The 14,051-nt window shown below is 36.3% G+C and overlaps 6 protein-coding genes across 9 annotated transcripts in view; 2 read left to right on the top strand and 4 right to left on the bottom strand.

The window, feature by feature from the left end:
* Positions 1 to 401: 401 nt before the first annotated feature.
* LOC117601157 (Calcium and integrin binding family member 2) lies at positions 402 to 1,638 on the bottom strand. Its single transcript, XM_034317571.2, has 4 exons — positions 1,507 to 1,638; positions 1,329 to 1,449; positions 1,076 to 1,256; positions 402 to 689 (listed from the first exon to the last, which is right to left on the bottom strand). The coding sequence occupies exons 1-4, from the start codon at positions 1,590 to 1,592 to the stop codon at positions 472 to 474; spliced, it is 606 nt and encodes a 201-aa protein (XP_034173462.2). The 5' UTR covers positions 1,593 to 1,638; the 3' UTR covers positions 402 to 471.
* Positions 1,639 to 1,910: 272 nt separating this feature from the next.
* mst (misato mitochondrial distribution and morphology regulator) lies at positions 1,911 to 4,156 on the bottom strand. The gene is made up of 5 exons (XM_034317567.2): positions 3,749 to 4,156; positions 3,598 to 3,678; positions 3,076 to 3,522; positions 2,198 to 3,002; positions 1,911 to 2,139 (listed from the first exon to the last, which is right to left on the bottom strand). Exons 1-5 carry the CDS (start codon positions 3,824 to 3,826, stop codon positions 1,931 to 1,933), a joined length of 1,620 nt encoding a protein of 539 aa, XP_034173458.2. The 5' UTR covers positions 3,827 to 4,156; the 3' UTR covers positions 1,911 to 1,930.
* Positions 4,157 to 4,291: 135 nt separating this feature from the next.
* Positions 4,292 to 6,377, bottom strand: LOC117601159 (uncharacterized). 2 transcript variants are annotated; one of them, XM_076692947.1, is made up of 3 exons: positions 5,281 to 6,377; positions 4,731 to 4,941; positions 4,292 to 4,646 (listed from the first exon to the last, which is right to left on the bottom strand). In XM_076692947.1, exons 1-3 carry the CDS (start codon positions 6,277 to 6,279, stop codon positions 4,483 to 4,485), a joined length of 1,374 nt encoding a protein of 457 aa, XP_076549062.1. In that variant the 5' UTR covers positions 6,280 to 6,377; the 3' UTR covers positions 4,292 to 4,482. The 2 variants fall into 2 exon arrangements, 1 of the variants encoding a protein (XP_076549062.1); XR_013063602.1 differs by lacking the exon at positions 4,292 to 4,646 and having other exon boundaries at positions 4,731 to 4,959; positions 5,054 to 6,377.
* Positions 6,378 to 7,438: 1,061 nt separating this feature from the next.
* On the top strand, positions 7,439 to 8,979 carry Tim10 (translocase of inner membrane 10). Its single transcript, XM_034317573.2, has one exon. The coding sequence runs from the start codon at positions 7,439 to 7,441 to the stop codon at positions 7,727 to 7,729; it is 291 nt and encodes a 96-aa protein (XP_034173464.1). The 3' UTR covers positions 7,730 to 8,979.
* On the bottom strand, positions 8,384 to 10,549 carry Rcc1 (Regulator of chromosome condensation 1). Its single transcript, XM_034317568.2, has 6 exons — positions 10,379 to 10,549; positions 10,188 to 10,271; positions 9,468 to 9,847; positions 9,004 to 9,370; positions 8,657 to 8,929; positions 8,384 to 8,574 (listed from the first exon to the last, which is right to left on the bottom strand). Coding segments are annotated over exons 1-6 (1,296 nt in total). The 5' UTR covers positions 10,380 to 10,549.
* A 203-nt stretch (positions 10,550 to 10,752) lies between these two features.
* LOC117601151 (kin of IRRE-like protein 3) overlaps positions 10,753 to 14,051 on the top strand; it is a 102,885-nt gene continuing 99,586 nt past the window's right edge. Inside the window, exons 1-2 of one of the 3 annotated variants that reach the window (XM_034317566.2) lie at positions 10,753 to 10,876; positions 11,974 to 12,103. In XM_034317566.2, the coding sequence (XP_034173457.1) occupies positions 12,046 to 12,103 (58 nt within the window). In that variant the 5' untranslated portion in view covers positions 10,753 to 10,876; positions 11,974 to 12,045. Of the gene's footprint in view, positions 10,877 to 11,423; positions 11,726 to 11,973; positions 12,104 to 14,051 lie in introns of those variants that run through there. The other 2 variants (XM_034317564.2, XM_034317565.2) reach the window with 2 other exon arrangements.

A 14,051-nucleotide genomic window follows, 5' to 3' on the forward strand; every position in this document is an offset into this window, starting at 1 on the left:
TACCTTTCAAGATCGAATGCTCCTCGACGACGCGCACCTCGCTCAAAAGCAACGCCTTAATAACGCATTCGCGAACGATTACGTTTTAACGACGCCTTTAAACCATTGGAAATCAACTGGATCTTCGAGACGAATCGTTCCTCTTTAGCTACGCTTTTTCCCTCCAAACCCTGCGTCGTGCATCGGGCGAGAATTGATTTATACATCGTTACAAAGGATATGTAAAAGTTATTGGAGCCTTTTCAGAAGTTGCAGGAGGTTCCTGTACGGAGTGAAAACAAATGGCCTGGTTATTTGGTCAGCATTGCCGGTTATTGCTCAACAGAAGCAACTTATGAGATCGTGAGATATTAAAAGGTATACAGGCTGTTCAGATAAGGTTGTATGAAATTTTGGGCTCGCTAAGAATAATCATATTTTCTTAGGTGAAGGAGTTGCAGTAGATTTTATTGAATTTCGAAAGTGTGAAGATTAAATTCTTATGTGAAAGGTTGCCATAAAATCCGAAGCTCTGGTGACGACGTGTTCAAATTCCAAATACGATAGAACACCGTCTCCGTCGATGTCGCTTTCCTCCAAAACTTTTCGGCAGACGGTGGCCACTTCTTCGCCGTTCAGACCACCTTGAACTAACTGTCGACAGGTGCGCTCCAAATCGCTCGTTCCTAGCACTCCATCCTCGTCGAAATCTATTTATCCAAAAATAAAAGTTACGCAGAGAAATCAAAGGCACGTCTTCGATCAAGCAAATGGAATTCTTTTAGAAACGGTTAACCGGCTTGGTACTTAACCCTTCACCCTTCTATCTCTCTCGTATTGAACCGTTAAGAAGATTAATTATCTATACCACCTAAAACCCACAACGGAAGAACAAGAAGGGTAAGAAACGTTTTAATCGATCGAATTACAAGCTGTAATTTATAGTGCAAGGAGAAAATCAATAGACGGTCTCGTGCCTGAGCACCATACGTATATCTACTTCTGAATCCCATAGAACGAGCTATAGGTAGAACGAAGCCGACCTCGAAACTCTCTCACGATCTTCTGTCTGTCTGGTTCACGCGGTGGTCCGTACCGTAAATCTTAAAAGCGTAAAAGACCTTCAAGTCCCGCGGCGCCTGCTCCGAAAAAACCGACATCATCTCGAGGAACTCCTCGAAGCAGATTCCAGCGTCGTTGGACGTAGTCGCTTGGCCCAAATTCTGAACGACTCGTCTAGTGAACACCTCCGAGATACGTTGCCTGAACGGATTTTCCTGAAACGAAATCGTTCAACGTCGAACGTGTTTCGTGTTTCCGTTCAATCGTAAGAAAAATCCTTTAGAAACCTTCAATTCCGGTATACGCGTTAGACAGGACAATGGTATACGAAGAGTGGACGCTTGCTCGGCCGTCATACATTGTGGAACTGCTCCAGGATCACCCATTTCTCGAAATCGTTTAAATATCCTACACGGAAACGAATGTAAAAAAGCTAAATTTAAACTTCCTAAAAATTGAAATTACCTCAAGATTTCCTTGCGCGTGAAAAAGGTACAGTCTTGGTAATCCTCTAGCTGTTCCTCAGTGAACGTCGTTACCTTGTTTCCCATTTTATTCAGCAACGAGAACACTCGCGAAAACAACCTTATATAGACATGAAGAATGAAATTTTGGCCGATGCTTCTTCGTTTACGACTGAGTTTTCGCGCTAGGAATGTTCAATAGGAAATCTAATAACCAGGGTGTGTCCCGCCACTCCCATATTCAAGGCTGTTTCGGTAAAGAATTTACGAGGAAAACCCAAATTCCCTCTAGACCGACCATTTTTTTCCAATAACCTTGCAAAGAAGAATTGAGAAATGAAAGACTCGATACAAATTTTACAAATGAAAAACAATGTATTACAAACAAGGTTCAAAATAAGATTAACTGCATTCGTTAGTGTTTTTTATACATAATGGTCTTCATAATTTTCTTTGCAATCAAGCAGATGATTGAGGCACTCTTTAAACTCGTCTTCTTCTAAACCTGATTCCATAAACGCATAAAATTTCTTGATGCTTCTTATTTTGCTCAATTGAACGTGCAAAGATTCGTACATCGTGCCCAGGGTGCTTCCACTGTGTAGACCAGCCATAACAGGAACCGATTTAACGTCTAAAGATAGATAATTATGTAGAAGAATGAAATGATTTGTTCTATTTCATTGACTTACCTGATCCTACAGGCCACTTAGCAATATCTCCAGTTTCAGTGATGTCGTTACTGAAAATTTTTGGGAACGGATCCTTTATGTTCAATGCTGACGAAATGGTCGATAAATAAGTAGCAGATGCATGACAAGTACACGCTAAATAAAGCGTCATCATCTCGTGTACGGTAGAACATCGGTATGCGGGTTTTGACATTTGTTTCATCGCCTGGGGACCGGATCGTTTCAATCTATCTTCGGGGATTCCTCGTAAAACTACGCTTTGCATATTTTTGTCCATTGGTATGTCGCAACTTGGTGTTAAACTTGTCCATATGTTTCCCTCGAACTCGTCCAGCACATCGATCAGATCCATTTTTGCGACCATAGGAAATGGCAAACTCAAACTCGTTGCGGCTGCTTTTCGACCTAATTTGTTCAAATCCGCGCACAAGTCGGATAGAACAACGTTTGGATACTCTTTACGTCTATATCTTAACGTTAACGTGTCTAAAGCAGTTGCTAAAAGTGCACTGCTATGATAGTTTAATTCGGCATCGTATATTAAATGATTAAATGGTCTTGGATCACCAGGCTGTGGCCAACCCGTTTGTCCACAACAAAGTGGACTATACAAGGAAGAATATTCTCCTATATGTTGCCAACATAGAGCTGTATTTAGTGCTTGGACCAGATTCGACATAGAAGGTTCAGTCTTTTTACTGTCCATACAGGGAAATGACAATATACTTTTTCCATATTCGTCTCTTAAGTACTGCATACACGACGCTCCAAGTCCAGCAAAACCATCCACAGAATCTAGAATTATCTATATTTCATAAATATCATCAATATTATGAAATGATACGAGGTCAATCATTTATATAGATTAATTCACATGCCTGAAAACCTTGCATTAAATCACAATCTTCCACATAGGCTCTTATTCTATCACAGAAGTCTTCTGAAAATTTCTCTGCGTTCCATAAATTCCTTCCATAAGTAAAAACATCAAATGGTTGTGTTGTACATTCGTGCTTATATTGTTTCACAATATTCACTGTTCTAGGGTGAAATCTAGGTACTAGATAGTCCACCCATGAATTAATGTGATCTTCTAAATCATAAGACGTAAGTTCTGAAGTTTCAGATGGCTCTTCTAAACTTTTAACAAATGGTGTTTTAGTAGCTGGTTCTTCCTGAGTAACTTCTACCTTTTCTTCGTCCCATAACAAGCATTCTGTTCCTTGATACTGTGGAATATCATATAAAGTACCTTCCTGTTTTAGGTATCCACATGATTCTTTCAAATCCACAAGTAACAGTCTAGGTGTATAAGTCACTTCTTTCTGAAAGAATATCATCCATTTGTTTTTAGCCACAGATTATAAATATCTACATTCTTGAATTTAAGAGATAGATACCTTGAAATTTTCTCCTTCTCTGTATAAAACATCATGATTAACTTCAGAGGGATTAGCTGGATCATAGGAAAAATTCGATTCCTGAAAATGTTTAAATGAAAATTAACTTTCATTTTAATGATCTTCGAAGAGTAAATCTTATTGTAATTACCTGTAGATTCCACCAATGGGTTCCAATAAAATTGGAATAATGGCCCAGCTGAATTGTTAATACCTCTCGCGACGTCATCTTTTCTTATTTATACTAACTTTTCATATATTTAAAATAACCACTTCAAGATAAGGTTAAATCTTACATATATTTATATATATGCGTTTGTTTAGCGTCAGTCAAATATGTTTCCATATATGACATCAACAAAAAATTATAAATTTTCAAATAATACTGGTGTTAAACATTTTGCACTAGCTATTTGTTCACTATTATTAAAAATTAGCTTCAGTACACACTGCTATCAAGGGATCACCTGTGCCATGTTTATATGAAAAACACATGCTGACGAGCACGATAACTTTGGAGGATTGATCAATAATCTATTATTAAATTAACAATTAAGATTTATTGTATGAACCGTACGTAATATTATGCGGACAATTGAGAGCGCCCATTGTACCAAAGGCACTAAAAACGTTTATACTAATTTAACATCTTAAAATATACATAATACGACTAAAGTAAAACAACACTCAGAGGGATTTTTAAAGAAATTTCTTTTTAAAGCATACATAACATTACAATTGTACAAACACTTATTACTATTATGTTTCATTAGTGCTTTTACATTCTTATAATAAATTTGTACAAATTTCACACAATACTTAATTAATATTTATATAAATTGACTTAGAAGCAGCATCTTTTAACAATAAAGTACTTGTATACATTTAAGAACCTAAGACTTGCTTTATTGCTGACATCTCTTTATGAGACATGGGCTGTAACATCAAGCCTGGAACAGGTGGATTAAGTTCTAAATCCCGCAATTCATTCACTTTAATTTTTAAATTACTTCTTATTTTATTAATTTCAATCTCACATTCCTTTTGATCTGCAACATAATAAAAAATGAAATTAATTACTGTTCATTTAACAAAAATATCAGAACAAATGAATAATAAATGATATGCGACACCTTTTACAAGTAATTCTTCTGCAGTTTTGGATGACATTTTAAGTAATAATGGTCCAACAGTTATCCAAGTTTTGTTACTGCCTGCCTTCTGTAGTGCTCTCATACCAACTCTATCGTCATTTCTTCTTTTGTCTAAAGCAATTATTTCCTGCCTATCTGTAAGAATCTCCCCTGCTTTTTCTTCTACTTGCTGTATGTGTTTTAAAGCTTTCTCTTGATCAAGTTTCATCTGTAAAAAAAAACAATTTGTCAGGATATTGCTTGATCTGTAAACAGTCTTGTACATATCGAAATCAAATGGAATAAAACAAAAATTCACATACACATTTAAATAGTGAATGTAAAGTTATATTGTATTCAGTCTTATTAGAAAAAGTTTCAAAGTTTCAAATGTTTCGGTACTGCTTTAGGATAAAGCAATACGTAGCGCTTTTTCTTTTCTAACTTCCCTACTTAGTAATTTTTCCCTATCTTTCTTTTTTAAGCCCTTTTGCTTAAGCATTTTAGGACTACCAATTGCTGCAATATCTCCAGGTTTGAAATGTGTTACTCTGTATTCTTTCTCATTCGGTTGGCCTATTCCTTTTCTATCAGTTTTTAAACAGGTTTTAACAGGATACTTTATTCCTTTTCCTGATGGTCCAAGACCACATTCTTCATCCCATCCATGATTTAACAGCATTTGATAGCCCTTATTTTGTTTTGATATTCCATACATTGTACTTGGTAGTTTTGGCTTGGAGTTAAAAATATGTAATGTAGATGTTTGATGTTTCTTCCAAGTTGTGTCATAAAAGTGAACTTCACAAATATCACAATAAAACCCTGTACTTTTGCTTGGGCAATTCTTTTCATTATCAATATTGTGATATATGATTTCATTATTATCATCTGACTTCTTATCTGCTGCAGCATCAGTATTTATTTCTGATGTATATGCATCTGTTTCTGCTAACGTTTTATTAGTAATAGATTGTGTTCTCTTTTTGAGTAAGGCAACTATGTTTAAATAATTTTTTTTCAATGCCAATTGTGCTGCAGTAAGGCCAGATTTCTCTTTCACTTTCCTGTTAGCACCAAGGTTTAATAAAAATTCTACAATATCTAAGTGGCCACAATATGCAGCCGACATAAGAGGTGTCCAGCCAAAATCATCCATCAGATTAACATTGTCATGTGTCATGTGCTTCAATAAAAATTCAAAATCCTTTTGTTCTACTGCTTTCAATATAGCATTAATCGTCACCTTTTCATCAGTTCTTGAATTATATTTAACTTTTTCATTGCTGCCATTCATTGAAACTGGCATGTCAGTTGCATTTTGAGTAACAAACGATTTCTGTTTACAGTGCTTATGCTGTAACTTTATGTTTACATCGTTCTTTTCATGTATAATTTCCTCGTAAGCTTCTTTTGCTTGGTTGTCTTGAAAATTTAAACGATGTTCCTTCTTTTCCGAGGGTATCGGGGAAACATCGCAAGATTCTCGAACAAACGTCTTCCATGCTATACCAATGTTGTGCGTAAAAAAGTTACTTTGTTTCAACATATTTTTCACTAATATTGGATACAAACTTCAACAGGTAATTATATACAACTGTTTATATTTAGTTACAAGCGTCTTTTATTTTGGATAATTTACACACTTGTTTCTTTTATGATTTAAAGGTCCGTCCTTTTTTTTTCTTTAACATATCAATACATTAGGTATAAAAACCATTTACATAAATTATCAGAACCAACACTGCATCCGTCAACTTTACCAATTTCATGTAACAATTACCTTTTACAACTACTGCAAATTACTGGTGTTTGATGTTTAATCGTAGATTCCACTTTTCTTATGACGCAAATATATATGGATGTGAGTAAGTACTTATATATGTATATGTATGTACATACAAACATATGTACATCTTACAGGATAGTCACATACAAAACATAAAATCCTCTAACTTTTTATTTATTATTTTGTGCAGCCTTCTTTTAATTTGCTTACTTTCTTCTGTTTCATCTTTGCTTTTTCTACATTCTTTATAATCTGCCATCACCTTTTATTCATTTGGTGATTTAATTACAAGAAACTATACGATATCACTAGAAAACCAGAAACCACATGGTCGCATGATGATCTCATGGTTGTATGTTGTATGATTACATGGTCACATGTATAGTCATAATTGCACGGCTGCATGAATGAACGTACAGGTATATGCAATTAATTTTTAGTTCAACGATATTTTGTATGAATTAAGAAAAAGAATGGCTTTGCAAAGTTACACAAAGATAGCGATTGGATGGTAGGTTAATTAAATGTGCACGCAGTCGCTATTTTCAGATTCTCTTCTTAATGGTTAACGTCTTACATAAAAGAATTTGATAGTAAGAATAAATAATATATACGTTTCTTTATATTTATATTAATTCGTATTTCTGAATCCGTATAGTATGTTCAGATCGTTAGATATCATTTATATAGTAATAATTTTTGCAGGGCTGCAGCTATTGTTATCGGAGTATGTGCTTTTTCGACAGCGAAAAGACGGATACATGATAGACGATATGAGAATATGAGATCAAGACAGCGCATACGTGATTCTAATATTATAGAATAAAATTATATGTTTGGTAACATATATGTGTATATATAAATATATATATATATATATACATACATATTATAAAATAAGAAACAATTCAACTACAAAATGGCTGGGTTACCTCAATTCAGTGAAGAACAATTAAAATTAGTGAGAGATATAGAAATTGAAATGATGACTGATATGTTTCACCGTATGACATCTGCATGTCACAGAAAGTGTATTCCACCAAAATATACTACCGCAGAATTAAGCAAGGGAGAATCTGTATGTCTAGATCGTTGTATTGCTAAATATTTAGATGTTCAAGAACGCATTGGGAAAAAACTCCAGCAAATTTCTTTACAAGAAGAAAGTTTCGCAAAGGGTAAAGCTGTAGAACAACCAAAAATGAATTAAGAATACTATTTTGTTAGGGAAACTTTATGTATATTATGCATTTAATAGTTTTTTCTTCCGATGACCTGTAAGCATCTATCACTTAAATAGTGGTATAATTTATATTTACAAAGTGGTTATTTCTGTAGTTTACAGAATGAAACTTAGAATAAATTATTATAAAACCTTTATTTTGCATTTAATTGAATGACTTAAATGCAGCACTGTTTTTGCATTACTGTGTAATAGTTTATTATTTTAGGCCAGCGTCCTCGTAACTATAATTTTATTTAATTTTTATTATAAGCGATATCTTTTTCTTGTAAATGAAATTGTAATAGTGGGAAGTGTGATAAACATAATATATTGTGTAACCTTACATGATAAAAGGAATTTTTGCAATAGTATGTAATTCTCAAGTAGAAAAATGTATTTTATTGTAATACACAATTATAAGTAGAAAAAATAACAATAGAAAGAAAAATTATACACACATTTAAGTATCGCGTGTTACTATCGAAATTACGATACTTCATAAGAAATGTATTCATTACACTTTCTTCTCAACCATGATTTTTGTGCAAGAAAGTTCAATTTCGTTAGATTTTCTTCATTTCGTTGTCCAAATTGCTATCACATGCGCGAAACACTTTAAATTTAATAAACAAGTTGCCATTAACCGGCAGTTTTTTTTTTAACGGGGGACGTTGTCGCTAACGTTAATGTATGCTGTCCTCCACCTGAAACTCGTACTATCGTTTTACCATCTAACTGTTTTCCTTTAACTAACACAGGTTTTTCAGAATCTTCTTCTTCTCCTGTTCCCAACTGGCCGCTCGAACCCATACCCCACGAGTACAAATCCCCTATACCGAGAAAGCATAATATTTAATAATAATTATGCTAATGATAAGTTATTAATAAGCAATAATAAAATAGGTAAACTACCTGATTCAGTAACAGCAAAAGATTGAGCACTTCCCGCCCCAACGTCAACGCATTTAATGGAACTTAAAGCAGGAACTGGCGTTAACTCTTTTGCATCTGAACAGTTAGGACCAAGTCCAAGGCGACCGTATTCTTTACGACCCAAAACAAATACCTGGCCAGAATCATCTAGAGCTATAGTATGATGCTGGCCACTACTAATGTGTTTCCAAACCTTTCCACTAAAAGTTTTGGAAATTTGGGGGTGAAAATGAGTAACAGGATCTTTTAAACCTGAAACAATTTTTGTAACATTTAATAATATTTTGCAGTTTTCTACAGTACGCTGTTTCTTTCATATTACTTACCAATTTGATAATAATTATTTAAACCAAATACATATATATCTCCTTTTTGATATTCTTTAGCAAATGTACAATATGTTCCAGCCCATATATCAGCGAACTCTAATTTTTTAGTAACTTTAAATTCAACTAAAGCTGGAGTTAACAAAGGACCCATGCCGTGACGGGTATTTCTACTAGCTGCTCTAGCACCTAAGCGTCCTAGTTGACCTTGTTCTGCACATCCACATGTATACACATGCCCATTTTCATTAAGTAATACTAAGTGATCAGCACCGGATGCTATTTTTACTATTCTTACATTAGGCAGTATTTCTATCGGAAATCGTTCGTTTCCTTTCAAAGTTAGACCCATAGTGCCATGAGAATCCTTGAAGATACATTTCATTTTACATCAACTTGTATTTTAGGAACCGTGTACCGGATAAAATAGTAAAATTAAAAGAAAATTAAAAGAAAAAGTATACCCTGAAGGAGCCCCATGCAAACACCCGTCCATCTTCCAGTAAAGCCGCACTATGGGAATCCCCAGCCGTCACCTGAACAGCTTTGGAAGGTAGACTGACGGAGCCTGGTTCACTTTCAGAACCATCTTTAGAAGTATCCCGTCCCAATGCTCCTTCATCGTTGCACCCAAATGTTAATACTTCTCCTGTTTCTCTTAAACAGACATTGTGCATACCACCAGCTGCTATAGCAACAATATCTTGGTATCCAGGAACAGTTGCTGGACGTGTCTTTTCAACAACATTTTCTCCTAAACCAAGTTGTCCTACATCACCTTGTCCAAATACCAATATCACGCCGCCGCTCGGAATTTGTCGGAAGTCAGGTTTCACAATCAATTCTGTGAAATGCATGCAAATGTTTAGCTGTTAGGATATTTCATACACGGATGAACGATTAGGTTCGCGCCGATTCCCGCTAATTGTAGAACATCTGATATTCACGATATTATGACAGAAAAAATTGTTTCAAACGTTTCTGGAAACTTGCAGAACACCTTAAGTGTACTACAAACCATCCACTACGGAGATACAATAATTATCGATCGTAGAATCGAAACTACAACCATGTGCATTGTGGTTTTACACTCTTGATAAAATTTCTCTAGATAAATAACAGTTTGTAAGCGAGAAAAACACGATCCTGAGTAACTGCTGGCCTTTAATAAAATAATGACTCACCTTGTTTCTTCCTGATCTGTTTCGGCTCTCTTGGACCCTTCGGGGTAGTCAGTGCTGATCGTTTTGTTGCTTTCCTTGGCGGCACTAAAAGTATATCAAGGTTATGTTTACAAATACACGTGTAAAATCGTTTTTATGACTGTCATATACTGAACATTGAATTTTTTTAATATTGCCATTTATATACGTACTAATTTTACAAAGCGATTCACTTGGAAGTGGAATATATAGCGCCTTGCACTCACTTGGCGCCAAAAAGTTGCAATGCTGCTGACCTCGCGACTGTTGCGCAACTCACAGGAGGCGCTAACGTCCGGTTTATACAGAGAACCTCGTTACTTTAATATCTTTGGTCGATTTTCGACTACAGACCTCACTTCCGACGTATGAAGCGCGTTGGCTTCGTAACGGAAATCTTCTCTTCTCTGTTATCTTGCACAACACGTGCTCAACACGTACAATAACCTATCCTTCTTCGTTTGCTTTGATAGTACGCCATCCAAACGACGCTGAGTAGAGCTTGATCAATTGAAAGATTTTTATGTTTTTCAATGGAAAATTTCATTAATCGAAAACCAAATAATATGATACAAATACGTTAGATAATTATCCATTATAATTTCAAAGGTTAACGAAAAATTATATCAATTCCCTTTGAAAATTTCATGCCACGTGGACGATCATTCAAGGTATTTACCGGAAGCATACGTTCAGTTAAGAAAGACAACACGTTTGTTGATTATTGCAGTGAAGCGAAAGGGAAAGGAAATGAAAGCACAAATAAATGTTGGGATTGTAATTTGATTGCAGTGTCGATTTCATTTTTTGGATCTAGTTTCAAATATTACCCTTTTTTGTTGTAAACTTAATGGTTCTGAAAAAAAAGAATAGAGAGTACAAGATTTATTTACAAACGATCGTAATCATCTCGTTTGTATGTATTAAAATAAAGCTGATAAGTTCAGGGGGTACCATTTATGAATAGCAAGTATCGAAATAGTATCGTAACAAATTCTAATTCCATCAGTATTGACTTCATACGTTCATTTTTCGCTGCGAAAACAATTTGGAAAAGACGACACATGGTTCAGAATAAGGCAATAAATTCATCGAATCCTTGGAAAGATGGCTCGCGGTCCGATTCGCGTTAATTAGAAAATTAGCGCGTTATGGGGGAAAGAGGTTTCTATGGGGGCGATACAGAACGAAACGGTGCTTACACGGAGCCGGTGAACGTTGAATCAGAGGGGGCTGGCCGGTTATCAGAGGGTTCAAGTACGTCGAGCGCGCCAGTCGAAGCCGAGACCTCGTCCGCGCAACTTCTCCCCGTGAGCCTCTGTGTCGAACGGCTTCGTTGGACTTCAACTCGTTCGTTTCTCGTGTTTTTCTTAATATTTTTATCGTTGTAACGCTTGTTTATTTATTGGATCGTGAACCGAAAGACTTGTCATTTACATAGGGTTTGTGTTTATATTTAAAAAACTTTTAACCTGTTAACCGGATTATTTTTTCTATCGTAAAAGTGTTGTTTTCTTTTTGTGAGTGCGAACGAATAATGAATAAAAATGGATTACTAGGTTGATGCAAATAAAATGACCGATTTCTTTTGTAAATTTTTCACAATTTTAACTATATTTTAGTAAAATCAAAATAATAAATGAATAAAGAATGAAAAATAAATTAGTACCATAATCATTTCTGTCGGCCGTTTGTTGATATGCAACAACCTAATACACAATTTGTTATGTCTATAAAATCATGTGTTGTTAATTCACACGGTTAACAGGTTAACAAATACACGGGAATCGAGAGTGAACAAGGCAGGTGCAAAGGCAAGTTGATGTAGAGCTGAAGAATCATGACGAGAGTGCGTCGACATCGATTCATCCCGCTTCTGGTACACATCTTGCTTGGTGGTAAGTTTTTAAAAAACGTTGTTTTTTTTTTGCATCAATATTATGTCACCGGTTTGTAAACGGGAACGAAGTGAATTTCGCAAGAATGTTGCAAGAAGTTTGAGTTGGCACGTGTCTACTGTTTATCGGCGCACGTTGCCGTTGTTCGCGCGAGATTTAACCTTTTGATTGAGAAGGGCGTATGTATACGCTCTCGCATATCCATTAATGGAAATGTAACACGATGCATTATAATTGTAATTAGTCAGAACAGAACATTTTCCAATTTACCATGTTCATTATGAAACTATAGTAATGTAATATTAACGCTATTTGAATCAACTACGAGAGCACAGAGAGTGTGAAAGCAGCGTAAGACTTGTTGAATCTTATCGTTAGAGTAGTAAAATCTTTCGCGACTACCCATCAAACGGACGAAGTTGCTTTTCGTTTCGCTGCGACCGTTTCGGTATCGGATCTAATCGAATCGAATAGATCCGATCGCGCACGGTTCGCGTTTTCTCAATCAGGCTGAGTGGTTTCACTGGCTTGCATGTGCTTTTAAGAAACACAATGCTATTGTCGGAAGCTATTCAACGACGAAGAAAGCAGGAAGACCCACGATATATTTTCTTGCTTTCCGAAAGTTCCATCCTCTTCGTGATCTCTTGATCTCTTGAGCGGTCGGTTTTATATCGAAAGTTTTTCCTATTCTTTGACTATGCGATGTTCTTTTATCCTGGACCTATCGTCTAGGCGGTTTTTACGGTGAAAATTTTCGAAGGAACGTATTATTGCGTGTCAAAAGTAAAGCGGGTACATATAGTAATTTAAGATAGGAGTATAAAGGAGCGAAATATACAGTAGAGGTGAAACGAAATGTAGAAGATATTCGTAAGCCAGTTTCCTGGTCATCGATCATCCTGTCGATATTTCGAGGGAATAACCGCGATTGAAAATCCAAAAGGATGAACATCGGCAGCGGCGGTCGAGGGAAACGTTTCCCGGAGAATTCGATAATCGTCCGGAGAAGCTTGTTCCGTCTCGCGAGATTGTGTTTCCCCGGGAATGTTTTCGCGTTAACGAAACTTTGAGAATTGGCGAATATTGCGGCTCGTTCGCCGGAAGAGTCGAATGAAAAGTTGGCAAGTTTATTCGAGCTCGTTGCCGACCAAACGAAACTCGAGGATTTTTCCTTATTGCGGAACGACCAGTTCTCTGCTCGTCGATACAACTCTACAGTCGATGCTCTTTTATTCGCTTATCATTGATAACGTTGTTTCAAATATTTTAAATATTCTCTGATAAGAACACTTTTTGTCCACTACGCCAGACAGTTGAAGTTTCTCGTTTCGAGTATTACACCGATTTGTTCTCCATAAACGTTATTTACGTCCTGTCCGCTGGTGAGCTTGTTTGCTAGAGAGAAACGAGAGATTATACGTATTCGCGAACGTATCGAGGAAAGGAGAGAAGCAGGTGCGCGCAAGATCGAGGACTTAATTAATATCGAGGACGTAGCTCGCGGCTTAGGATCGGATTACTCGTTCCAGGAGAGAAGAAGGGAGCTTCCTACTTCTGGAGAGGGCGACTTTTCGTGAAAAAGGAAAACGAGCGGAAAAAAGGAAAAATAAAACGGCGGGAAAGAGGATGTAGCTGGAAGAAGTAGCGATCAGCTATTCCCACATCGAGGACTCGCTGAATATGCATGAAACAATCGCATATCTCATGCAATTAGCCCCGGTAAATTCCTCTCCCGTTTCTTTTTTTTTTTCCAACTCTTTCTCCGTCTTGTTACTCATCTTGCTCGTTTTCTCGACGGGATTCGCCTGACTTCGTTCGCGAACGACCAGTTTCTTGCCGGAAAACTTGGCTCTAATCAGAGCCCGTTTGTGATTTCTGCGAGTAGCAGCTTCTGCCGATGCAAATTGCATTTTAAATCGCACCGACACCTCGTCGTTCGATTCGA

Source organism: Osmia lignaria, chromosome 16, assembly GCF_051020975.1.
Source record: "Osmia lignaria lignaria isolate PbOS001 chromosome 16, iyOsmLign1, whole genome shotgun sequence".
Classification (NCBI taxonomy): Eukaryota; Metazoa; Arthropoda; class Insecta; order Hymenoptera; family Megachilidae; genus Osmia; species Osmia lignaria.